We start from the raw sequence: 27015 nt of genomic DNA, 5'->3' as shown, positions 1-27015 counted from the left end.
GGCGCAGCCGCGCCCAGCACACGCGGCCGCCGCGTGCGGACCGGAGCCCTGGGGCCCAGGGGCCGCGGCCCGGGCGGGGGCCCACGACGGGGTGTTGCGCCCGAGCACGTACCGGGGCGTGGCCGGCAGGGCGGAGGGCGGGGCTTGCGGAAGTTTCTCCTGGCGGCTAGCGTTTCGCATCCTCATCATGTAGTAGTACCGGCGGCGCCGGGAGCAGGAGCGAGCCGCGTTCCTTCCGCGTGCTTGGTGTTTTCCTCGCCGAGGTTCAGGCCACAGCCGCTCTCAGGCACCTGCCTTTCTCTCCGTCCCAGAATGGAGCCGGGAAGGAAATTAAAATAGTACACGGAGATCGGGTGTCTGGCACCATCCTGGATAAAAACCATCAATTAAAGGTAAGAATAAACATTTTGTCCAAACCTCTGGAAGGTGTGAACACAACAAACTCCAGAAGGCGATGATAGTAAGGTTTGTGGTCAAGTGTAGCTTTTATCCGACAGGAAATTATGTCGAATTAGATTCTACACATTGCTTTAAACGCGAAATAATATGGATAACAGGTTCAGCGCTATGTAAAGGGAAGAAATGAGCAAGGAGGTTAGTGGCAAACTTAAAACACCCCAATAAGGTTTTTCTTCTTTACATTTTCCTTGGTTCCCGCTAGCAACATGTATGCAAAGGTTTTATCTAATCAAATTATAAAGTTAAAAAAATATTTCATATTCTTTGTAACTTGTTTTTGACATTGCTACATTAAAATTCTTACCTTTTAGAATGTATGTTTCTGCAAAGCTGGTAACTAAATTTATCTTTCAAACCTCTTGGATGTTTACATGAGGAAATCAAGATTGGAAGGGTTAATTGTGAGGTTATACAAGCCAAATGAAAACGAATATGTCTGTTATGCCATTAAGTCCACCATACCATACGTAACAGCCTTTTATAGTTCAAATGCTTTCCCACACACTACACCTTGTTTACCAGTGAGTTAATAATGTCTCTATAATCTGGAATCTGAATCTTTAGTTCAGACCCCAAACCCACTAAATAACTCTTTGAAATAATTTTATTCTACATATGTCATGCCACTCCTTTTAGGACATCCCTCAATGTCCTGGGTGACCTCAATTCCAAGTGACAAATGGCCTTCAGTTTTATACACTCCCTTTATTTTCCCCCATTTACTATTTGAACAGTTGAAAATGGGGGACAAGGATTTGTCCTACTGGAGTGACTAGTACTTTCTGCATGGTGGTTAGCACCATGGGCTTTGGAATCACTGATGGCCTGCTCAGCAGCTTTGAACATTGGGCCAACTTTCCCAAGACTTTCAAATGTACAAAGTGAGAAACAAGTACTAATTCATAGGGATTTGTGAAGAGTGTGAGATAACAAGCAAAATGCTTAGCACAAAGTCTGGTGTATTCAACAGATGTTAGAGTCATTTTAATCTATGAGCACTGTACCTGGCAGTAGTAGGTTTGCTCAGTAACTAGTTTCAGTTCTACACTTAACAGTAACAGATGAACAAAATATGCTAATCCCTTCTGCCACACTTTCCTCAGGATGAAAGTAATACTAAAGTCATTCATTCATTCATTGCATCAGAAAAGAGATAGAAAGCATAGACATATAGGGAGGAGAGAGGAATATAAGGATAAAATGACATTGTTGGGTTATACTCTTTGGATGAAGGCATTATAAAGAAATTCCTGATGGCATACAGTGCTGGGAAGGAAGTGCTAGTTGTGTTTACATGGTTCTGAGCACTCCAGGTGACTTTTTTTTTTTTTAGTAACTGAGCACTTAGTACTTTTCTTCTAGCTCACCTGTTCTTTAACATGGCTTTCCCTTCTAAATCACTGTCCTCACAGGTCATTTTTCCAGACTTCTGGCCTGTTGTGTAGTAATCCCATTTATTTACATTTGAAAATTATAAACTTCTAGTTTTCAACTGAAACAAATTTTCTTAATCAATAAGCATAATTCTAAAACTTTGTGATCTGGGAATATTAAGCAACTACTTTATTCTAAAGTGTCACCTCTGGTAATATCTGTTACTAAATGAGAAGTATGCTGGGTCATAGTATTGGGGGTGAATTATATCTATGTCCCCAAAGTTCTGGATTTAATATCAGTATTGTGAACTTTTGTTCCCAAATTTTCATGTAGTTGTCCCGTTCTAAGAACAGCTATTTAAGAGATCTATAGCTAGTTCATCTTGTTCAGGATACATACCTCAAGATAAAGAACCTAGGGCTCTGGCACAGCCCATGTAATTTATCAATATAAATAAATTTGGGGGACTCAGTATATAGCTCAGTGGTAGAGTGCTTATTTGTATTTGTGCCTGGGTTCAATCCCCAGCAACACACGCATGTGTGCACTTTCTGTTACCTTTAGGTGCAGAGATTAACAGTGATTTTTGTCTTATTTTCATATCTTTCTATACTTATGTTTTTTTTTTTTAAAAAGAAACTGTAAAAGAAATAGCTGTTTTATACAAGAAAAGCATAGCAGAAAGAAGGCTATTTAAAATCAAAATACAGAATGATTAAAACAAAAACAACTAATGTTTGTTGTATGTTTAACATTAGATTCAGAAGCTCTAAGCTAAATCTTTGGTCTACATTTATTACTTTTATGGCTTGAGCAAATCATTCATCATTTGTGGTCTAAACTTTTTCATCTGTTAATGGGAATAGATTAGAAATCTTTAGAGGAACCACTAACCTTTACAATATTATTTGATTACAATGTCCATGATTTGCTTCACTCATTTCATTTATACTAAAAATATTAAAATTTTGTGTTTTACACTTTAATAGGCTCATAAGTTTACAAACTGCAGTTTTCTTTTCTAAAAACATACTCTTTACAATGTAATACTATGGTTATTAGTTAACATGACATTTAGGGACACAACATACATTAAGATAATGGCAATGAGATAAATGCAGAAGCGTACAATGTAATTTTCATAAAGTACTTAAATTGTTAGGAAACAATTTCATGGGCTGGAGATGATGCAAATACTATTTAAACATAAAAGCTAATCAAAGGGGGCCTGGTCCACAGAAGATGTTTATTTGATATAACAAAACAATACAGTTAGTGTTAGACCCAACCACAAAGAGCAAAGGAATGAAAAATTTATACAATGTACATAGAAAAAAACAAGATGTTTACTACAACAACTATATATTCCTAAAATAATGCTTCTAAATTACTCAATCATTGAAATCTATATGAAAAAAGAAGGATGTTAATAGCGACAAAGTGCATAAAACCAAACATCATATTTTGAGCAAATTAACATACTAGGCAATTTTACTAACAATGCATGATTTTGTTTGTTTACAGTCTGCTCAAAATCTTTATACCAACAGAGTGGGTAGAACATTTAGGTTTAATATCAATTACACAATATTAGCATAAACTTCCACAACTACATAGGGTATTGTTTTCTTTTCAGCTGGGAAAGTAACTACAGAAACATCAGATGATTTCTCTGAACTGAGAATTTTATCCAAATAAATGCCACATACCTTCCAGATATATGCATATCTTTCTATATCATGTAAATGGCTTTACCCATTTAAATAATAAACCATACAGTATTTAAGAATCATTATTATAAGATTAACAATGTCAAGTTCCAGGTTTAACAATTTTATAGGCCAAAAAAAATTTCTTCTTAAAAACTAGTTTTATAAATGCAGGATATATTGCATGAGTAACTGCTGGTACTTTTTAAGAAAATATATTGTGCAATTGTGGCTACCATGTACTGCTGGCAAAGCATTATTGTTTATGTAAAATGTGAAAAATGAGTAAAAATGTTTCAGCTGTTTGTGATCATGATGAAAGGTTACTGCCTTCTTAAAAAATTATATTGGCATCTTATTAAAAATAAATCAATAAGGGACAAACTCCCTAGCCAAAAATAAATAAATAAAAAGGTGCATTTTTAAATGATGCTACTACAATGCAATGGTTCAAACACCAAAGATCTGTGAAAATGTGCTGTCTGTGATCTAGCATTAGAGAACATATTAAAAAAGAGCATTAATGTAAATTAAGTAGAAAGGGGATCAAAATTGAACTATCTGAGTTTGTGCAGTATTGTAGCCAGGCTTCTAAAATTAGATATAGAAAATATAAATAGACTGCTTTAGGTAATGAGCCACCAGTGTCCAAAAAATTAAAAAAAAAAAAAAAAAGAAAGAAAAAGAAACAAAAAGGAATGAAATCATGAAAAAGCTCAGTTAACTTGATCCAAAGCTCTGAGTAATTCTTCACCCTGCAGTAGGTTTCTGCTGCCTTGTATAGGAGCGTTAACTTCACAATCATAACTGGTCAGCTGTGGTAATCCACTCTCATCCATTGATTGCCCCAGCAGTCTACATGCTAAATCTAAAAAAGAAAGAAATACACAAGTATTCATTAAATTTATTAAACTTCCACTATGCATTAGGTTTGGGGGAAAATAAAACAAACTTCTGGATGGGTTTTTAGTCATTTGGCCAAAACCACAGCAACGTAAACAAATAAATGCAGTCAAGTATTATTGGTGCTAGATCAGAAATTTTTAAAAAAAAATATTTATTTTTTAGTTGTAGTTGGACAGAATACCCTCATTTTATTTATTTTTATGTGGTGCCAAGGATTGAACCTAGGACCCTGCACATGCCAGACAAGCACTCCACCGCTGAGCCATAACCCCAGTCCCATATCAGAAATATTTACAGGAGACAATGAGGGCATAGAAAAGTGATAAATCAGTTTGGTAAAAGAATTCATAAGCTTCCTCTTCTATCAATATTGATAGCACATAAAGCTAGATACATCAGAAAGAATTACTACAGAGTGAAAGTTCCATCTTGATGTATCTACCCTAAATACAGTCAGTAGATTAAATGCTATTACACTTTACTTTTTCCATTTTGCTAAGGAATCTAAATCACTCTCACTTGGAGTAAAGCTCCTGGTAAAAAAAAAATTTCATTTATTATAATTGTCTTTGTGATGTTTGAGGGCAAAACAAACTAACCAGAGGGTATTAAAATAATTGTCTTTTGCTCCATTCCATTCTGTTCACTAGATTTGCATCCTTTTACACGTTTCCAAGAAAGTGATGTAGTAGTTGCACGATCATCTGGTTGCTGTAATAGTGTACCCTAAAAAGAGTAAGTTATTTCAAGTTTATTATATTGAATTTTTTTTTTTACAATTAGACTTTGAAATGCATTTAAGTTTAATAGCAACATATAGGCAGGTTTCTTAAATACTGCCCTATATTATTTTTATTCTTTCTCCTAATAATAACTATGGTAAAGCCATTTGCTATTCATTATTACACAGTGGTTTTTACTAATAAGGGAGAATAACACAAAGAAAATGAGATCAGAGGTGATATCTAGAGTGGAGAAATGTGAGAACTTCATTTATTACTCAGAATTTATCTGTATTGTTTAGAATTTTTACTCCAATAATGCATTTATTAACTGTATTTTTAAAAATTAGTGTGTATCAAATAAGAAAGCCCAATGTATCACTTCTTAAATTGCCTATATATAACTTGAAAGTAGCACATTAGCTAGAGTAGAAAAGCAACATGTTACTCTCACACTTACAATTCCTACTGCTTGAAAAAGTGAACCATCCTGTTCCATTTTTCGCTTTCTCTGAGCATTCTGCAAAGCTAATATCTTTGGATTTAATTCTTCCTCAGGAACTGTATTTCTGGAAAAGAAAATGTTCTGGATAAAATATCTATCAAGCTCTTTTAAACAAAATGCATAATATGCCCTAGTTTCCAACATTAAGGAATATAATGTTGTGTACATAATGGAACTTTCCTGACTGCTAACATTTACCACTTTAAAAGCAAAAGCTAGGGATTTAACCCAGGGCCTTGTGCATAATACAAGATCACTGAGCTATCCCCCTCACTCAGAAGCTCACTTTTTACAACAGAAAATTTTCTAAACCGTATGTAACCCTATTTTATTTCTTAAAAAAGAAAATTGGAGAAGGGGTGCCATTCTGGGAATTGAACCCAGAGCCTCACACATTAGGCAAGTGCTCTACCAACTGGACTACATTTCCAGCTTTTTTTAAAAAAATATTTTATTTACATTTTAGTTTTCGGCAGAGACAATATCTTTGTTTGTATGTGGTGCTGAGGATTGAACCCGGGCCGCAACCATGCCAGGGGAGCGCGCTACCGCTTGAGCCACATCCCCAGCCCCCATCCCCAGCTCTTATAACCCTATTTATGAAGTAGAACCAAACAAAACTCAGTTGACATTATTGTAGATAAAAGAGTTAGGAACTAGCCTTTTTTCCACTTAATTAAGAATACACCAATATTCTCAGGATTACTGTAATGTAAGATTGATTTCACACTTGTCTAGTGTTTCAGTTATTAAAATATTTCATATTCATTACTTCATTTTAAACTTGCTCCAGTTCTAAGGTATGTATGACAGGTGTTATTTTATAATTAAGAAACCTGAAGCCTATTAGGTAAGTTGGTCAGAGTCCCACTGTTAATTAGTTGCACAAATGGAAGTACACTCCAGGTCTCCAGATCCACCCTTTCCTCCATTGGCCTTCTCATTATTATTAATTTTGCCCTTAGAATTGATTTGGTTATCAAACCTGTGCTACCAGTATGTAAAACTAATATTAAGTGGTGAAGAATTGTAATAAAGAGCCAAATATGTGGGTTACATTTATTTTGGCTTTTTTAGAACCCCTCCCTCTCATAATATATATCATAATGGCTCCTTGGTCTGTCCAGATAGAATGCGAATAGGTAAGCAATATCACTCTAACTCCCTTTCTATATGCATTTTGTTCTGTTAAAAATTGTATAAAATCTCTAGTCTATAGACAGGCAGGTTTTAAAACTCTTATAAATATATTATATTTATGAAACATAACTCAGTCATCATGTAAGTACTTAGTAGTAGTACTTTTAGTAATTTATCTTTAATTCTCACTCTAAAACTACAAATATTCTGGTTTAGTATAGCACTTTGATTTTGTAAATAATTACCTAACAAGGAGGGAGAAAAAAGCCTCCATATAAACTTGAAAGTTACGAGTGTACCCATGATTTTGGAGCTAATGTTATAGAACTAAGTGATCCGATATTAGATTTTTTAAATGTTTGCTTTATTTTTAAAAAATATTTATTTTTTAGGTGTAGATGGACACAACATAATGACTTTATTTTTATGTGGTGCTGGGGATCGAACCCGGGTCCCACCTGTGTGAGGCAATCGAGGTACCACTGAGCCACAATCCCAGCCCATACTTTGTTTATTTTTATGTGGTGTTGAGGATTGAATCCAGTGCCTCACATGTGCGAGGCAAGAGCTCTACCACTTGAACTATAACTCCAACCCCTAGATTTGGTTTTGACAACTAAAAATTCAAGGAATAGTTGATCAGAAAATTGAATATCCCATCTTCTATAGCTGATAGTATGCAGTAAACAACAGGATATTATCATTTATATTATTATATCCATTTTATCACTCCAGCAAGCAAGAACTATCTGTCAGGAACTGAGCTAAGTATTACTATCACTCAAATGCCCAAGACACTGACATTGCCCTAGTGGAGCTCAGGGTTGGAAGTCAGTCATTGTTATAATAATTTGTAAACTATTTCTGAATTTAAATCTAAAGCCCCCAGATTTTTTTTCTGGCATTGTAGGTCAAGGTAGGATGCAGGACAGGGGAAGAAGGGCATATACTCTGGTTATGGTAGTTCTTTCCTATTGCTGTTGATAGCTGGTTCAGTCTAGACATAGTAAAGCAATCACTTTTCTTCTCTATACTGACTACCTAAAACCTCTTTCCTCTAATTATAGTTAAATTTAAAACATGTCAAATCCAATTACAATTTACATACAGAAAAATTTTTGGTACTGGGGATTGAACCCAGGGGTGCTTTACCACTGAGCCATATCCCTAGCCCATTTTGTTGTGAGATAGAGTCTCTCATTGTTGCTTGGGGCCTCCCTAAGTTGCTGAGGCTAGGCTTGAACTTGCAATACTCCCACCTGGCTCTTGAATGGCTGGGATTATAGGTGTGCACCACCACATCTAGCTATAACTTAAAAATTAGATTATAGCCACATATATGCTCAAACATTGCTTCATTCCATAGAAGCAATGCTAAAGTCACTGTAGGATTCTTGATACAGGCCTCCCACCTCGCCTTAAAAAAAAAAAAAAAAAAACCATTTAACCTATAAATAGCTAATGTTGTACAAATATCCAATGAAAAATAAGAGCAACTTTTATTCAATACTAGCCACTAAACTCAGAGCCTCATATATGCCATGCAAGTGCTCTGTTTACAAATCATGTAACATCACACATTTATAGTATAATAAAAGAACTATAATATAACAGAAGAACTATAACTTCAATGTTACATATAAATACCTTTGACTCAAAGTGACAGATACCACGTTAGGGCTTCTTGGATGAGATTTTTCTGTTTGTTCTATGACTTCTTTTCCTGCTCTGTTTGGTGAGGCGGTTCGACTTTGAGTATCATTATATGAAGATGTTGTGGCACTAGTAGTTTCTTTAGGTGCATGGGTGGGAGACCAAGATGCAATCAGTATTTTAATGTCTTCCATATCATCTTTTGTCACTGTTTTTAATTCATCAGTGGTGGCAGTGGTGGTATTAATAGTAGGTTCTTGAATTTGAGTCTGCTGGAATACTGAAATTGTGCTCACACTTTGAGGGCTTGAAGAACTGCTTTCTAATGGTGACAGCTGATCGAAGGAACGTAACTGGAAATCATCATCCATTGGGATATAGGGGGCCAACATCTCCAAGTCTAAATCAGTGTCCTTTAAAACAACAAATACGTGAACTTTTACAATGGTCATACCTTGTAAAAGAAAAATAAGTTTAGTCACTTTAGACTACAAATTAATTAAACTTATTACAAAATAAACAAATCCATATACCTGAGTTGAAAATGGATTCTTTGCTTCTGTGTCTTCAGCAAAAAGTTTCTCCACCAATTCCAACTTGAATACATTGACCATATCACTATCCACGTCAAAACAGTATTCACTGGGACTGTTAGGCTGTAAAAGGAATTAAATGTGTTTATGTTTCCCTGAAGAAGCCTCCATCTGTTATGCTAGCCTACAATTTCCACCTCAGACCTCCGAAAACACACAGACAAAATCCAATAAACAAAACAATCTAACAAAAAGTTACAAACTTGAGCTTGTACTGGAACGAATTTTGCCAATATACATATTCCACACTATGTGACATCATTTGTAAAATTAAGATTAAAAGATGCACTCATCTATTATTCTAAAGAATAAAACTTACCTAACCCATAATGGTAGCTAATTGGCCAATTAAGCAGATGATGTGTTCACTAGAACCTGCCTCTGTACAGAGAAGGCACACTCCTATGGTGATCTACCTAAAAATCTTACAGCTACTTTAAGGGGTGAAGACAGAAACAAATTCTTTCACCTGCATACACCTTAATGGATATATTACCATTTTTAAAGTTCTCGGCACGAATTCTAACCAAAAACCATAGTTGTGCATTCTAAGTATAAAATTTTACTTTCCCCCATTATGGCATTTTTTTTTTATTAGTTCACTTTTGTCAAAGACAAAATAATCAAACATTTTTTGTGGTACTCAACTAAGCAATCAGAGCAAAGGATATATTTTCCAAAAGATTTCACATCTCCTACTCTTAGTATGCCAATTTTGATTAATAAGTATTTAATGTAGGATTATTTACCACTTATTGACTTATTTGTGCCTCACATACCATTCAGATCAAAGCTGCCCTACTCCTGATCATAGTTTTAGTAAGAAGAGGTTCTTTATTGAGTTTTAGGACTGTTAATATCAAGAAATCAGATTGAAAATCACTAAATATATAATCTGTAAGACTTTGTATTTTCATGCTATACTTATCCAGAATTACAAAATAGTGATAAAAAATTGAACTAAATTGGGCACAGAACTTGTAAAGCCCTTTCCCATTTAAACTCTGCTAAGCTTTTTGCCATTGAAGAGTTTTCTAGTTCAAAGAGGTGATAGGTATAGGCTAGAGCTACCTGGAGTACATGTAAGTAGTTGTATTCTCTGTGGATATGTAAACAACCTAAGTTTTACATTCAGGTTTATACAAAGCCAGTTCTTTCTCATGTTCCTGTCTCTGAGCCTAAAACGTGTTGAATTCTACATTAGGCTGATAGCTTATAAATAAAGCTAAGATTAACACATAAGAGCCTGGGGATATAGTTCAGTTGGTAGAGTGCTTGCCTCACATGCACAAGGTTCTAATCCCCAGTACCACATTAAAAACAACAACAAAAAACCTGCTTCTCCCCCAAAAGATTAAGTGACATGTCCAAATTATAAGTGTAAATCAAATTAAAAAATATATACCTGAATTTTAAAATCTGAAAGTTATTCTTATCATGGCACCTACCTCAGGTGAACTCTGTCTAGTGCTTCCATCAGAAGGACTGGCTGGTTGATCTTGAATCTGGGGCATGGTAAAAGAAAGTTCCAGTGACTCTGGATTTGGCTCTAATTTTAATGCAACTTCTTGATTGAGTGCTGGGTCAGCACTACTTCGAAGTGGCTTTGGAGTTTCAGAGGCAGGTAGTGGAGACATGGCCAGATTAATATTTTGTAATTTCTCACTGGATGAGGGGAACATTACATCATTATACAGTGGAACTTCTTCAAGTTGTTGGTCTTCAGTTTCTGTGTCTGAAGGGGGAAAAAAAATGAGTCAACCTAAAGAATATAAAAATTTTAACCCACAGAAGGTTGTTCCTTTTTACAAGATTTGTGTAATTCACTTGGGTGACAAATGGTGACAAATGTAAACCATGTTTTCCTTAATTGGAAAGTTTGCAGATATGGTATAATCATAAGTCTTGACTTATCTTTTTAGTCTACTACTGGCACCTTCTGCTAATCTATTTGGGATAGACCTGCATTTCCAACCTTTCTATACACTGAATTTTAACCTGGTTTGAAATTACAATAATCTAGTTCCCATTTTCAGTGTTTACTATTATGGTATGACTTCTTATTTATCCTTTAATTCAACTACATTGACTGCAACATGGCTCTACTAAATAGTGCAGAAAATCTGACAGCAGTATATAGATATAGAGTAGCTAGAGAAAATTAAAGCAGAAAGAAAAAATACCTTAAGGACATTTAGGAGCAAAATTCTCCAAAATACTTAAAAAGCAGGAATGCAAAGAAATCATAAGAGTAAAAATATTTCAGTGAATAATTTCAAGAAGACTATTAAAAACAAAACATAAGCAGTATCCAAATGACGACTAATAAAAAATATCAGAGTAAAGTACAGTTGAAATGGAGTGTATAGCAACAAACATAGTTTAGGAGATTAAGAAAATACCTAACTACCCACCATTGCTGCCAAAATCTAAAGATATGATTGTGTCTCCAGCAGCTGGGGCCAGCAAAGTTAAAGCATCAGGTTCCTTCTTAAGTTTATCAAAGAGGCTACTTGTATCCTCTGATTCAACTTTGGTGAAGAGCTGAGTCATTTTCATATCTGAAGATTCAACTGGTTTGAGGACACATTCAGTTTGTTGAAGGGAGAAAATCAAGTCGTGCTGAATAATACCACTGTCAAAAAAAGAGATTAGTAATTCTTAAATGATTACTTGAAACAATAAGGGTGAGGGGGACTATGAAATGATCTTGTCTCTTACATTCTCCTTTTTAAAAATGAACATTTTAATATTCCTTGAGATGGATGATTTCTCATGCATACTCGTCACATATGTTTTAAAAGACCTAATAAAATTCACAGAAGTTAACTCAAATATTTGACTAATGAAATTGGCACAAAACAACTCTTTGGGAATAATATATGAAGCATGGCCTAAGGATGGTTCTACAATATAAAGATATAAGGGTAAGATGACTACACTCTTTCTAAAATAGGGCACTTGTTTTCCTTGGGGGTAGGAATACAGGTGGGGGAAGGATGATGAACAATAGCTCCAGTTTTATGTTTGGCTTCAATGTAAATTTTATTATTACTTTAGTTAACATATTAAATGTTCACTTTGTGGAATGAACAGAGGATATTAAAAATCAAAATACCCAAACCTTGCCCTCAAGAAGTTTATAACCCCTTGTGAAAATAAAATTGCAAATGTGATCACTGCTAAAACAGAGAAGACTTACTTAACAGAAAGGTTAACAAGTTGAAAGTTGAACTCACATGTAGTTATTAGGCAAAGTGGGGTGAGGGGAAGAGAAGAGTATTCTTACATAATGGTAATGTCACACAAGAACGCTTTTTTTAAACAATTTTTTTAGTTGTAGATAGACACAATACTTTTATTTATTTTTATTGTGGTGCTAAGGATCGAACCCAGTGCTTCACATATGCTAGGCAAGTATTCTACCACTGAGTTACAACCCCAGTTCACAAGAATTCTTTTTTTTTTTTTAAATATTTTTTTAGTTGTTGATGGACCTTTCTTTTATTTATTTGTATGTGGCGCTGAGAATAGAACCCAGTGCCTATAGGCAAGCGCGCTATGCACTCTACAACTGAGCCACAACCCCAGCCTCCACACGAATTCTTTTGACACAAAATTGAAACACTGAAGGATAGTGTCACAAGTGGAAAAAATAAAAACAACCAAAGTCTTCCTAAGAGGAAGATCAGAGATTTTGGAGGAAGAGCTAAATCTATGGAAGCAAGGGAGTATGATAACAAGAAATGATGCCATGCAAGTAGACAGGAGTTTATCTTGGGAGTAATAAAGGGATCTTTAAAAAAAATTGTAAAGATTTATTACTCCAAAATTCACTATTAAAAGTCTATCATTTATGGTACATCAATGGAGCCCAAGCCCCCTTTGAGTTTAGTATTTGCTCAAATATTAAACTATTTAAAATCTTTAAAAAAGAACAGTGAGAAAATGATATCTACATAGAAAGCTCAGTCAGGTATATGAACTAGAATGTTGTGATAATGTGGAAAACAGACTAAATGGGGTAGATTCTACTGGCATAAAGCTAATACAAGATTAATTTAAGATGTCCATATAGTTACAAACTAATGAACTAAGAGAGCAGTTCAAGAATATAACAAAAGCCACATGTCACATTATAGCAGCCTCACCCAGACTTTCATATAGTCTTTGTTAAAACCTTTTCAGGTATTATCTTACCTACATGGATGGAATTAGGAGAAATGAGACTTCTCCAAGGTCACAGATCTAATGAGTGGCAGAGCTATGACATAAGACCATTCTAAGACCAGTATTCTCCCTACACAAAAACAGCTGCCTTGAGCTGTGTATGTAGATAGTATATGCCTAGAGTTGAAAGACTAAAACAAACTAATCCATAGATCAAGTATTTTTTTTTTCAAGGTCTTATTAAAAAACAGGAGTCAAAGTGTGGATAGACAACTACTGGTAGTATTCAGTGGAATCACTGTGAACTACTTGACATGAAAATCATAATTCTATAGAAAAGTGAAAATAAAATTAATATTTACAATTTCTTCTTCCTATAAAAAGTGCCCAAAGGGGCTAGGGTTGTAGCTCAGTGGTACAGCACTTTCCTAGCACATGTGAGGCAGTGGGTTCAATTCTCAGCACTGCATATAAAAAAATAAAAAATAATGAAAATCCATTGACAACAACAACAATAACAAACTATTTTTTAAAAAAGAGTGTCCCAAAACTTAACTACTTGGTCTCCCCAAAATGTTTATTTGCCTGCTTACCTTACAACATAATTTACACATACAATGCATTGTGGTTGAGAGTTCTTGGTGTTATATATAACAGTTGCTTGAGTTTCTACCCAGACATATCCACCTCTTTTGGCAAGCATCCTATACTGTCCTGTGGTGACTTGTCCTTTAGTAAACACTGGAAATGAAAAAGAAAAAGAATGATACAGAGGAAATAGCTTTGAATTTTCAATCAAATGGATAGATATTGAATGTAGATCACTGTTTTAGAAAAGGGGAGAAATGTTTACTTTAGTGGTATCAGTTGTTAACTATTTAAATTGAAGGAGAAAGCCCCAGGATAGCTGAAAACATCCCCCCCCCCCCGTCAATCTTTACTATAAATAAAACAAAAAGCCAAGAGAGAACAGTGGCTGAAATTACTTTGATTTATGTTGAAAGTGTCAGACTAGAGAATGATCACTGCTTGATATTACAAGAAAGCAGTACTATCATTTCCTTAAATTCCTGCTCTAATTTCTAGACAATCAGACTTCAAAAAACTGGACTTAGCATATTTGAATATAAACTGATACCATAATGTAGGCTTTTGGCAATTCATGCAATGTAAAATTAACGTATTTGGAAAAAAGCAGTGAATAAGGGGTTGGAGTTGTGGCTCAGCGGTAGAGCGCTTGCCTTGTATATATGAGGCACTGGGTTCCATCCTCAGCACCACATAAATAAAGGTCTATTTAAAAAATAAAGAAAGAAAGAAAGCAGTGAATAAATCATATTGATGCTATTATAAGTATTCAGGCCCTGAATGCAGATGGATTTGGGCTCTGTAATTCAAGGCTAATCATACTTTTTAAGTGACAATTGGGCCTTCCTAATCACATTGGGAAGTCATGTTTAGATATAGATTAAATAGGCAGGTGAGAAATTCCAAAGTTTAACTTAAGTTTGGATCTTAAATAACATTCATTTGAATAAAATTAAGAATCATCTTATTATCAAGAGTACTTGTTATCACATGTACATGATGTTGAACACCTTCACATTCATTGAACAAGTATTTTCTGAATGCCTTCAGTATGCCAATCACTGATCCAATTATTTAAGTATGGATTCTGAAAAGGATGCTGTTAAATATTCTATAATATCTGGTTGTTTTAAAAGTCTTTGTGGGGCTGGGGTTATGGCTCAGCATTAGAGCACTTGCCTTGCATGTGCAAGGCCTTGGGTTCGATCCTCAGCACCACATAAAAATAAATAAAAGTTATTTATGAAGAGGTATGTTAACAATTTAGTCTAGAAAGACTAATTTTAACCAGAAAGTTAGATGTATAGACAGAGAAGATTAAATAATTAGAATATGCATGAGTTTCCCCTTTATTATACTTACTATCGTGATGAGTTTTGGTCAGATGATCAGAGTCCAAAGCATGATAATATTCATAAATTGAGCGGCCCAAAAGTTCCTCTGGCTCATATCCCATCAATTCAGTAATTCTGTTAGTAAAAAATGTAAGTTAACAACAACAAAAAAGAACAAGGACTAATTAAAAATTACTTTTTGCTTCTCCAAAGTAACTGATGTGTATTAGCCTTATGGACAAGTGAGTTTTCAATAGTAAAGACTGCCCATTTGCTTAAAATAAATTTATATCTCACCTTTAGAAATCCTACGATTATTGGGCTGGGGTTGTGGCTCAGTTATAGAGTGCTTGCCTAGCATGTGCAAGGTGCTGGGTTTGATCCTCAGCACCACATAAGAATAAATAAAGTAAAGGTATTATGTACAACTACAACTAAAAAATAAGTATATAAAAAAGAAAGAAATCCTACAGTTATTAAGTATAACACCAAGTCCTCTATTTGACCATTAGTTATTCCCTTCACCCAAATTTGTTACCTGTTTTCATCACATTCTATTGTACCCACATTGCAAAGTATACATATATAGATATGAAGTACTGTTAAATGATAAAATTTGTAAAGGTAGTCACTGACATTTATCTACAGAGTACCTACACTAAATGGGAAGTGAAGGAACAGATATTCAGAAGGCTTTAGAAGAGGCTTTATTATTTAGTTTCTAAAATTAGTTATACGAACTTTTAGGAATAATTTCAGATGAAACAATGATATCAAATTGAAAATGGGTGGAAAACTAATCTAGTTATTCCACCTGGTTTCCTAGAAATTCCTTTAGAATAGAGACTAGATTTTATTCTCTGTATCCAGTTTGGAACACTTCATGAGAACCCACGTTATGAGAAAGAGAAGGCTGTGCTCTTATTAACACCATATTAAACAGAAATATTCTCTTTCAAAGCCTTTCTGGGACCAAAACATGTTCAGATTTCTCAGCCTTGATTTCAAAGGACTTTTTTATGAGGAACAAACAAAAATTCTATATTATACTGTGTCCAAAAACCAAAAACACCTAATTACAGAAAGGACACAGGCCATACAACTTTGTTATTAAGGTATAAAACTAATACTGCTCTAAGGCAAGACCTGCTATAATAGCTTGTTCAAAAATAAATAGAAACCTTATTTATCAAAACCAAAGCAAACACGTGTTATTGGAGAAAAGTCAAAACAAATTTTTAAATAAACCAGCTAATTGTTGGAAGAAGGCATTTTATCTAAAGTTATTTTAATATGTGTTGTAAGAATAATTTCAAACTTAAACATAAACAGTTAACAATGGAGTATGCCTTCTCTGTAATGTCTGGAAATACAAGCAATTTATGATGAGTTTCTATAGGTATTTTTTAAATAAAACAAGCATGTTAAATTTAAAACATGAACAATCTCAACACTTTTCAGTTTGTATTTTGTTTTGGTCAAACTTGGTGTATTTGTTCATCACCCATCAGTTATCTTGGAGGGTGTTTATTCTATATGAATATTGTTTCAAGTTTGTATGGAAAATTGTAGCTAAACATTTCATTGTCCCCAGTCTGCAAAAGAAGCACAATTCTATTGCTTTATCTTGCTTATAGTCATTACATCATTACTTTTTAAAGTAAAGAAAAACCTTAATCCTTCACAGATATTCCCAAACACATCAACACTAGGTGGCAGCATTACAAAAACAAATACTGTCCTTAAACTATTTATTTGTGGATCATATCCAGGACCTTTGATATACTAACCAGTGTTCTACCACTGAGCTATAACCCCGAACCTAAAAACAGTTTTAATTGCTCTTATGTATATCACACACTTAAATAAAATTCTCATGGAATTTAAATACTTTTTCACTATGCAAATCTATATACCTTTGCTCCTGGCATTGTTCTAAGTATGACTTATATTTTGGTGCACTTATCATACAACTTGTGAAACAAGGTATTAAATGCAATGATGTGTATCTGTTCTAGGAATCAGAGGAACTACCTCTATCATGAGGAGAAATGGTCAGGGTGAGGGACAGCTTCTTGTGAGAGAGTTTTGTATAAAAGAGAGTCAAAGAGAAGGCAAAGCCACTTTAGGAAGAAGGTACAGTACAAGCAAAGAGAAAATGCTTAACATGGTGTACATGTAGGTGTGGCTGGTTAGTGGGAGCAAGTGGAAAGAGATGATGCTGGAGAAGGTGGCAAGAGGATCACTTTGATGAGAGTCATGTATATTATTTAAAGGAAGTTTTTTTTTTTTTAAGAGAGAGAGAATTTTTTAATATTTATTTTTTTTTAGTTTCGGCAGACACATCATCTTTGTTTGTATGTGGTGCTGAGGATTGAACCTGGGCCGCACGCATGCCAGATGAGTGCGCTACCGCTTGAGCCACATCCCCAGCCCCTAAAGGAAGTTTTTATTTAATCAGATGTTAGTACTTCTCAATCTGAGGTATGTTTACTACTAAGGGATGTCAAGAAGTCAAAAGATAAACAGTTGATAGTTTTCCTTGAAGGTCAACTTTATTCATATAGGAAGAAACAAGATAAATTTAATTTTATAGGGGAGGAAAGATCTAGAAAGTTTGATCAAAAAGTATTTTTAATGGATAGGGGAAACCTGTGAACTAAAGCAGTTGCTCTACAAATTCACTCTAGGATTTGTTCATATTTATTTCTATTTTGTGGCATGAACATAGTAGATGTTCAAATAAATGTACTGAATAATTACAAGTGGATTACTTTAATGTGTTAGATTTTCTTAAAATTGGACAAATATTTTTCCATGTCTTGGCTCAAGGGTTACAGTTGCTGGAAAGAGCTTTGACCAGAAAACAATCATTTCCCTCTCTTAGATCTTTAGGCTAGATGCTTTTGGTCTTAATTTCTCTGTCATGATCATCATGCTAATTTTCTGAAAGACCCAGAGATAAATGTCATTCCTTTCTCATTTTTACTCCATTTCTTTCCCTTCTCCTCAGCTACACCTATACTTCAAGTTTAAAAAAAAAAAAATTCCTCTAAAGTAGGGTGGACATCACTATTCCATCATATATTCATATTAACACTGCCAATAAACACCATGAAATAGTTTTTTAGCTTTTGTATCTTCATTTTCTTAAAGTTGGATAGCTATGGTGAGGTATTCCCTATTCGTACTTGGCACTCAACAAACTCCTTTAGTCCTCACAGCAGCTTTTTGAGGTATGACCCTTATTTTTATAGATAAGGAATCTGAGTCTTAACAACAGCTAAGTACCGGAGCTACAAGCCAGGTCTGAATGCAAGATTATGTGATTTCAAAGCAAGTGCTTTATCAACATTTCTTTGTCCAAAGGATGGGCGATTTTTGTCTACTTGTATTGAGTGCTTAAAGTTGTTTTTTTCATAAGATCTTCAAGTTAATCCCATAAAGTAGGTGTTATTAAAGATTAAGAAACTAATGTTCAAAGAAAAGAATTAGTTTGTTTAAGATCCTTTTGATATAGACACCAAAGAATTTAGTATTCTGGCTACAGAATCAGTTTTTAACACTATGTTAAATAACTTTAAGTAAATAATGGGACAAGTAATAAAACCATAAAATAAATGTTATGACAGTTGTGTACAAGAATAGTATAGTTTCTTCTTAAATGCAGAAGGAAAGATGTAGAAAGTGAGAATGTGTTAGAAAGTACAAAATTTTTTTTTAGTGCAGAATGGGAAAGGGCTACGGCATTAGTCATTAAAACATCCCATGGGTATGTTAACAATGATGGACATTATAGGAAGGAAAGAATTGTTTTTATTTTTTTATGTTGTGTGAGAACAACAGTGGTACAGTTCAGTAACAAAAACATTTACAATACAGAGAAATTGCTAGCCAGACAGAAATATCAAGTTGGCAATTACAAAGAAGTTACAGAAATAAATTTGGGAAATCGGGATAGAAAGCACAAGCAGGATTGATGGTTCTTGAAAAAGATGTAAGATGAGGCCGACCAAAAAACTTTTGCTATCTAGTCTATAACCACAAGTTATCTTCCTTAAAACATGCTACGTTGACATTTATTTTCTCTGTTAAATAATAAGAGTCCTTAAAGAAAACGACATCATCAAATAATTTTTGAATAGCACCTGGTAACGCGTACATAGTAGGTTCCAGGATATATCATTCCATTAATCTTACCGAAAACACATAATATGCCATTGAGTCTTCAGTGAATATTTAAAAAAAGCAAGTTAAAAATTTCAAGTAATATTTTATATCTAATTTACCTTTCATCACAATAAGAAAATTTCATATCCAGACTGTGTCGACTGAGAAAAGTCTTGCTGTCTAAAGGAATTTCAATATTTGATGGATGAGGAATGGGTTCACAAATCAATACCAGGCATGTCATTGGTGGTTTCTTGTATCCACACTGAGATTGGTTACTGTTGGTATCATATACGTGAATATGGCCTGTACAGTGAAGTACCTGGGTAGGAAGAAGAAAAATGGAACATGTTTTTTTCAAAGTTGTAATGTTAGAGAGAATAAAAACACAGAGATAAATAGCTGAGTCTGACAGGTAAATAAGCTTTAATTAAATTTACTGTCATTAGTGGATTAAATGTATTTTTTTGAAAATTAATAAAGCATGTTCCCCATGACATATTTCCTAAGTACCCTACATTACTCTTGTATAAGCCTGGTGTTTGTTTCTTCATTTAATCTGATTATTGTGGTTGCTGGCTGCTTCTGCCTTGATGACTGTGTTTCAACACTGAGCAAAGAAGCAATATAATGAGTAGAAAATTAAACTCTTATCAGGATTCTAACACTGACTGTTTACCAAGCCAACTGATCCAGTTAGCTTGGTACACAAATCTTAAAACATAATTTAGTCTGTGCCTCAAGTTGTAAAATTACATTGTTTTAGATTTTTGAGAATTATACACTCATCATTTGAAAATGCAAATGGTAAATCCAAGGAATAAGTATAAATTTTCCCTCACAATTGTGAAGCTGTTTTAATTCTAGCAATGTCTAGATGTATGAATTTATTTATAAGTCAAGCACATAATCGGTCTCTAAGTCAAAAAAATGATTTACCTTCCATGTTGCAGACTTTATGTTCATAGTTCTTCCCCGGCTAGTCAGGGTACACTTCATTCTAAGAAAAAAGCTTCGCTGTGTGTTTTGTTCTTTACCCTTTTTCACAGGGCCTAATGAAAACATGAAATAAACTTTTAAAACATAACTAAACATATGAATTTGTTACAATAAAAGTGAGTCTCAGCATGAACATATTCATAGCCTTACCCACTCTAACATATACAAGAGAACGGACAGGCTCCGCTCAGTATTAGTATTTATAATACTTAAGTGATTCCCTCACTTGGCAGGAGGACAGCATATTGGGATAATAGGTAATCATTCAAGCCAGTAAATTTGGTCAAATTACAAGGAAACAGGAAAATGGTATGAGTTTGGCCTATCAACATATATGCTATCAGTGCTAAGCATGCTCAAAAAAAGAACCTCAGCAAACTCTTCATATAACCAAATGTGATAGCTCAATAAGTAAAAATGTATTTATAGAACTTTTAAAACAACAAGTTTTTTAATGGCAAAAAAGCATTTTTACATATATTATTTTTTTCTTAAATTATCCTGGAAAGCAGGCAAGAAATTATTTCTACTGTGTTACTTTGGGGGAAAAAAACCCAGATTGAATAACTAGGTTACAGAAATAGGGGTTTGAAATATAGCTAAGAGATAGAGGCTTGCCTATTATGTCTGAGGCTCTGGGTTCTATACCCAGCACTGGTGGGTGGGGGTGGGGGGGATTACAGAAATAAATAAATCCAAGTCTATTTACTCCCGTTCCAAACATCATAACTAAATAATGAGATTACACTCAGGTGATGAAGCAAATAATATTTTGATTTCTTATATTCATTGGTCAGTCTGGTTCAAAACAAATACAAAAATACTCATTATTCAGAACTTGAACTTTATGTTGCAGGTGATACAAAGATGAATAATCAGACACATTCCTTTTCCTGAAGAAGTTAAGCATGCAGTAGCTCTCCTAAGGTCAACAACAATACAATACAGAATTAGTACTCAAGACTTTTTAAGAATGCTTTTAAGAGAAACAGATCAGAAGGTAAATTCTCATCAGGGAGAACCAAGAAGGCTTTCTCAGAAAAAGAGACATTAGAACTTCAGTAAGTAGAGATGGGCTAAAAGGGTATTACAGAATTAGGAAGAGAATGAAAAGCACAGAAAGAAAAAATAGCACATGTTCAGGAAATAGTACACAGTACAGTGTGTCTGCAGGATAAGGTACATGTAGAAGAGTAGTCAGACAAAATTAGAAGGAAAGGTTAGGGTTATTACTATGGAGGGACTCTTGATACCCAAATGAGGAGTTCAACTTAAATATATAATTTGATAGAGTAATAGTATTGAGGGATTCAGCCAGTAGCAGTAGTAGGACTAAAAAGAAGGTTGGCAAAAGGCAAATGAAGAAGTACAATCTGTAAACACTGATGAGATAATTAAAAAAAAAAAAATCTAGAAATCTAAAGGTTAGTATATTGAAGAACACTATCAATTGGAAAAGAAACAAAAGATTAAGTTTAAATTTAGGTATGCTTTGCTAGAAATGCTAGACTTTTAAGGAAGATGAGTTCTAGGACTGAATTTGCCTTCCCTAGAAGCATTAAGAATTGATTTTAAAATAATGCCACAAAATCATACTGGTCTTAATGATGATATAGGTGTATTATGGAGGCAGGTGATGATGGTTATGAAAGGTGCAGTAGAGATTTGTGGGTAAACTCCTCCAGGTATTTGCAGTCCTTCATAATCTAAGTTCAAATTAAACTGCTCTTTGGAAACTAAGGGCTTTGATAGGGTGAGGCAGGAGGATGGAGAGTTCACAGCCAGCCTTAGCAACTTAGCGAAGCCCTTTAAGCAATTCAGTGAGACCCTGTCTCTAAATAAAAATACAAACTAGGGCTGAGGATGTGGCTCAGTGGTTGAGTACCCCTGAGTTGAATCCCTGGTTACCAACCCCTCCACAAAAAAAGAACTATATTTTCAGCTCTCTAAAAATGAAGTCATATTTTTTATTTTATGAATTCTAAAAGTTTTTTAGAATTCAACAAATAATCGGACTATTTGTGTAAACACACTACAGACTCTTGAGTATCATTAAAATATAATGCTTTGCAAGAGCACTCAAATAAGTGAAAAAATATTTGTGTGCCTGAAAAAAGTACATTTGATGCAAAACACATTTAAGTGACTAATCTGATGTCAAACAACACATTAACATAATTGCTAAATCAAAACAAGACTGCCTTGTATCCATTTATGGTCTAGTGGCAGGAAGCCCCAAGCAGTCAATATAAACCTCAAGCCTAAAAACTATTTAACTCATTGAAAACCCATTTAGGACCTTGCTTAGAGCATATTTATTTATTTTTTTACACAGAATTCTAAGTTCACTTGTTCTTTACACAGAAACCTAAAAATTGTGCATTTGTTTCCCATTTTCATAGTAAAAACACAAAATGAAATTAAAAAGCAAAACAGGGCACCTATAAATGATGAAAAAAAAAAAGCAGAAGATTGTAGTTAGAATTCAAGAATACTAAAAAAGCTCATAAGTGCTAACAAGCATGGACTGAAGCATGGACTGAAGTAGTCTCCCAGAGTTCAACCCAAGCTCTGCAATTTGCTAACCAAGTAATACTGGACAAGTTACTCAGTAACTAGGTACCCATAGTTTCCTCAGTAAAATGGAAACCAACATTAACTTCACAGGGTTATGAGGAACAAAGAACTTCAAGCTATAAAATGAAGATGACAGTGTCTTGGTCACTGAAGTGTCCACAGAGTATTCTCTCAATAGAGGTTAGCTATTATTATAATAAATGGGATAAAAAGGAAACCTTAAATATTATTCAAGAAAGTACTACAAACTTGAAGTTGTTTAAAACAGAAGCAGAGAAACTTATTTAAATCAGAGGGCAGCAAAGTATAATAAATTTTCATTGTGGTAACTTTCAGTCATGAAAAGTAGAATTGATCAAATGAGTATACTTGGCTGAGGAAGGCACAAATGTGAAAAAAACTTTAATTATTAAATTTTTATAATTCAAAAAGTACTTTTCAAAAATCTTGGAATATTTTGTTATTGTTAACAAGTTACAAGAGTTAAAGTTTTATGTCTTTTTTTAATGTGTGAGCATTCATGATTACAAAACTTTGTAATTGAACTACATAACTTCAAATTATTTTTTAAAAATTCTGAGAAATCAAAGTAGTCATTGTGCTCTTAAAACTCTAAGTCAACTTTGTCCTTTTTTCTTCTTGGATCTCAAAAAAACCTGGATCTAAACTGGCACCTTAGCTTTAATAACTGTAAAATCCTGTTATCTGTCATTTTCACTTCTTATTGCCATAATGTTTTGTTTTATTTTAATTTATAACTTTCTTGGTCTTCATTTTAATTTATACATTTTACTATTCATGTGTATGTGTCTGTATAATTATTTAGGAAGTTAGGTCAGTTTTAAAAAAAATTGTAGTCAGGTGCTGTGGCACACATGTGATCCAGCAGCTCAGGAGGCTGAGGCAGTAGGATACCAAGTTCAAAGGAACCCTCAGCAAAAGAAAGGTACTAAGCAACTCAGTGAGATCCTGTCTCTAATATACAAAATAGGGTTGGGGATATGAGTCAGTGGTCAAGTGCTCCTGAGTTCAATCACCAGTACCCCCACCCAACAATAAAAGGTATTTCTATGAAATTCCCAAAAAAAGTATAACAGTTTTAACAAAGAACAGTGTTAGCATTTTACTAAATGTGAAAGAACATTTTTTTGCCTTAGATGAGTACAATAACGACATTTAAAAATTAGTAACATATCTGATTAAGTAAAACCTCTTGTCACATTAAATCAAACAGTAGACTTTTCTTCTCACCATTTCTGTGTGTAAGCATTTCTCTCATTTCCTCATGGTCACACGGATGAGTAAAATCAAACACACTGTGTCCAGTTAGTTCAAACTGTAAACATATTTTTAAAAATTAGATCTACATCATAAAATCATAAAAACATCCAAAGGGCTTTTAATATGTGGACATTTTACCTGAGTTAATCCCATGTATTTGTTCACGTTATCAGAAATGTAAATCATGTCGCCATCATCTGTGAGCACCATAACAAAGCCATCCAGGGCTTTCAAATAAAAGCAGTTCATCTGTGCCTTCATTTCATCTTCAATATCCAGGTCACCTGAAAAGGTGTGAAGAGGAGGAAAATAATTTAAAAAGTCATGACTTAAATGATGTAATGTTTAGATGTTATCTACAGTATCTAGGCTGGGACTGGGGCTCAGTGGTGGAGCACTTGCTTAGCACATGTGAGGCACTGGTTTTGATTCTCAGCACCACATAAATAAATGGAATGAAGTTATTGTGTCTGTCTAGAACTAAAACAATACATTAAAAAAAACTACAGTACCTGCTTTTTCTGTATATTTTAATTTTTCCCCATTGCTTTCATTTTAATACAGAACAATAAAGGCTGAGAGGACTAAGATTTTGCAAGCTGCTTTTCATAATAATTTGAAGTAATACAGCCAAACCAAAAAAACAAAAAGAAAAACCATATTTTAGAAGGTAGGTAAACAAGAAAAGGGAGGCAGAGGTAAATATAAATTTTATATGCATGGGCATAAAAAAATCATCAGTGACCACCTGCTAATAATAATTTCTAATTACTTCTAATTTCTAATTTTCAGGCCTGTTATATATCCTTTTTAAAGCAACTCACCAGCATCCAGAAGTTTCCTCACACGCAAATAACTGATGGTAAGCCTCATAACAGAAGCCTTATCAAGATGTGAGCTCACGTTATGGGGAAGTGGCAACTGATGAGCAAGTTCATAAAAAACTTCAGACTCTTTGCTTCGTCGAGATCTGGCTGCATCTCTAGACTTTTCTTTTCGACGTTCAGAACTTATCCTACTTAACAACAAAAACAACAAAAAAGAGACAAAAAATGTATATAAGCTAATATGCCTTAGCTTGAATAAAATTAATTTTACATTTTTCTTACCACAGGATTAGAAGATGCCATGTAATTAAATTGTAAGAGATTTGTCTAGTAGATTAATGCATTCTTATACAACATGACTCTACATATTTTGGATTACTGCAAACAATAAGGAACTCTCACAAGACCAAGATTAAGGTTTAAACTTTGCCAAAGCAGGTGTTTCCTCTTTAGCATCTCAAATTGGAGATGTTTTTATTTTAGCTAAAAACTTCAAGAGACCTACATATCTAAGTGTGTACTTAATAGTCTTTCACATGTAGTCTAAACAAAAGAAACCATGATTAATTCTGGAAAAACAACCTAAAGTTGTACATAAGAACTTGAGAACAGGAGTTGTTAAGTAGATACACCGATTTTTAATGTAACTTTCTTTTGACCCCAATATTGTTCTACTTTTCTACCCTACCTACCAAATGAGGAACACCAACAGTAAGCTATAGAAATTCATATTAAGCTATAATAAGCTACTTTTTTCAGGTTGCCTACTTCCTTAGCAGCCTTTTATCTATTACTGGAGTAATGGGTACAAAATAAATGCAGGAAAACAAAGTACATGTATAAAAGCATGATTTGGTGTGAACATACTCCATATACAAAGATATGAAAAATTATATTCTATATGTGTAATAAGAATTGTAATGCATTCTTGCTGTCGTGCATTTAAAAAAATAAATAAAACAAAAAAATGCAGGAGGATGGAGGAAAATAAAGATGTGGCACAATACCAAAATTTAAAGGGACAGGTTGGTGAAGATAATAAAGGTGTTAATATAATGATAAATCTTTAGGGAATTCTTCCAAGAATAAATTCAAAAAGATCACATAAATTGACTTCCTTTGCTTAACTACTAAGCTCCATCTTATTGATGGAGTTGAAGTTAAGTCTAAATCTGGTTCTTTTTTTGGCAGCTTCTTTAATGGCTATTGTTATTAAAGCCTACTATGTACAAAACACTGCCCTGTAATAGGTGCCTAATAGATTAAATAGTATCCGTATTTTACAAATGAGGAAACAGATTCTGCAGGTTAAAATCAACAATTCTGTAGCAAATAATTTAAAAGCAGGTATTTTAAAAGCAAATCTGTTCTTCCACAATTTTCTCTTAATATAAAATGCTGCCTGTTTTAAATACTCAGCTGATCTTCTTTGCCCTTCAACTCAATCCTGTTAGTCAATTATTTACTAAATGTTGAAAACAGCCCTTGAAATTTACTGGGCATTCAGCAGTGTAACAGAGGCTTATTTCACTTAATCCTCCTCATAACCTATGAATGAAGTACATAATTGTCTCCACCTCAAGTCTCTCTTCCCTTTAAAAGATCTTCAAAGCTAAAAGGTACAATCATAAAAACAACTTCTCAAGTAACAAGCAGTTTTCTCAGTTATGCTGTACAACATGAAAATACCTAACAGTTTTATTTTGACAATAGAGATACTATCGTTTATAAGTTTGTGTTTATGTGACTATTATGATTTAATAAAAATGTAAACATTGATTATAGTAACTGATAAAAATTTTCAGTTCAAGCTATCATTTGTAACTAATTATCTTTATGAAGCATGGTTTTCTCAGTTCTCTACAATAAAAATTAGACCCTGAGACTCCATGAAAATGCAACAATGTCAACAGCCTGCTACTGTTATTTTTTAGGTGCATTAGAACTGCTTCATTGTTCTCACTGACTAAATGTTTTCAAATAAATTTTAAAATAAATTGTACAA

General features: G+C 33.9%; 1 protein-coding gene and 1 long non-coding RNA gene across 3 annotated transcripts in view; one reads left to right on the top strand and one right to left on the bottom strand.

Moving 5' to 3' along the window:
- The first annotated feature begins 26 nt into the window (after positions 1–26).
- Positions 27–27015, top strand: LOC110597881 (uncharacterized). Its single transcript, XR_005728845.2, has 4 exons — positions 27–392; positions 5102–5186; positions 24748–24853; positions 24976–27015. It is a non-coding gene; the product is annotated as an uncharacterized LOC110597881 (long non-coding RNA).
- The window catches only part of Hif1a (hypoxia inducible factor 1 subunit alpha), a 45310-nt gene continuing 21358 nt past the window's right edge, over positions 3064–27015 (bottom strand). Inside the window, 16 exon segments of one of the 2 annotated variants that reach the window (NM_001282252.1) lie at positions 4262–4413; positions 5051–5177; positions 5634–5671; positions 5673–5683; positions 5686–5742; positions 8466–8884; positions 9005–9127; positions 10513–10799; positions 11479–11699; positions 13828–13975; positions 15185–15291; positions 19446–19648; positions 20266–20378; positions 24154–24238; positions 24322–24467; positions 25008–25198. In NM_001282252.1, coding sequence (NP_001269181.1) covers positions 4262–4413; positions 5051–5177; positions 5634–5671; positions 5673–5683; positions 5686–5742; positions 8466–8884; positions 9005–9127; positions 10513–10799; positions 11479–11699; positions 13828–13975; positions 15185–15291; positions 19446–19648; positions 20266–20378; positions 24154–24238; positions 24322–24467; positions 25008–25198 — 2428 coding nt within the window. 2 annotated transcript variants of the gene reach the window in all.

This window comes from Ictidomys tridecemlineatus, chromosome 5 (assembly GCF_052094955.1).
Source record: "Ictidomys tridecemlineatus isolate mIctTri1 chromosome 5, mIctTri1.hap1, whole genome shotgun sequence".
NCBI lineage: Eukaryota > Metazoa > Chordata > Mammalia > Rodentia > Sciuridae > Ictidomys > Ictidomys tridecemlineatus.
Note: the sequence above shows the minus strand (reverse complement) of the source record. Positions and strands in the feature narration are given on the sequence as shown.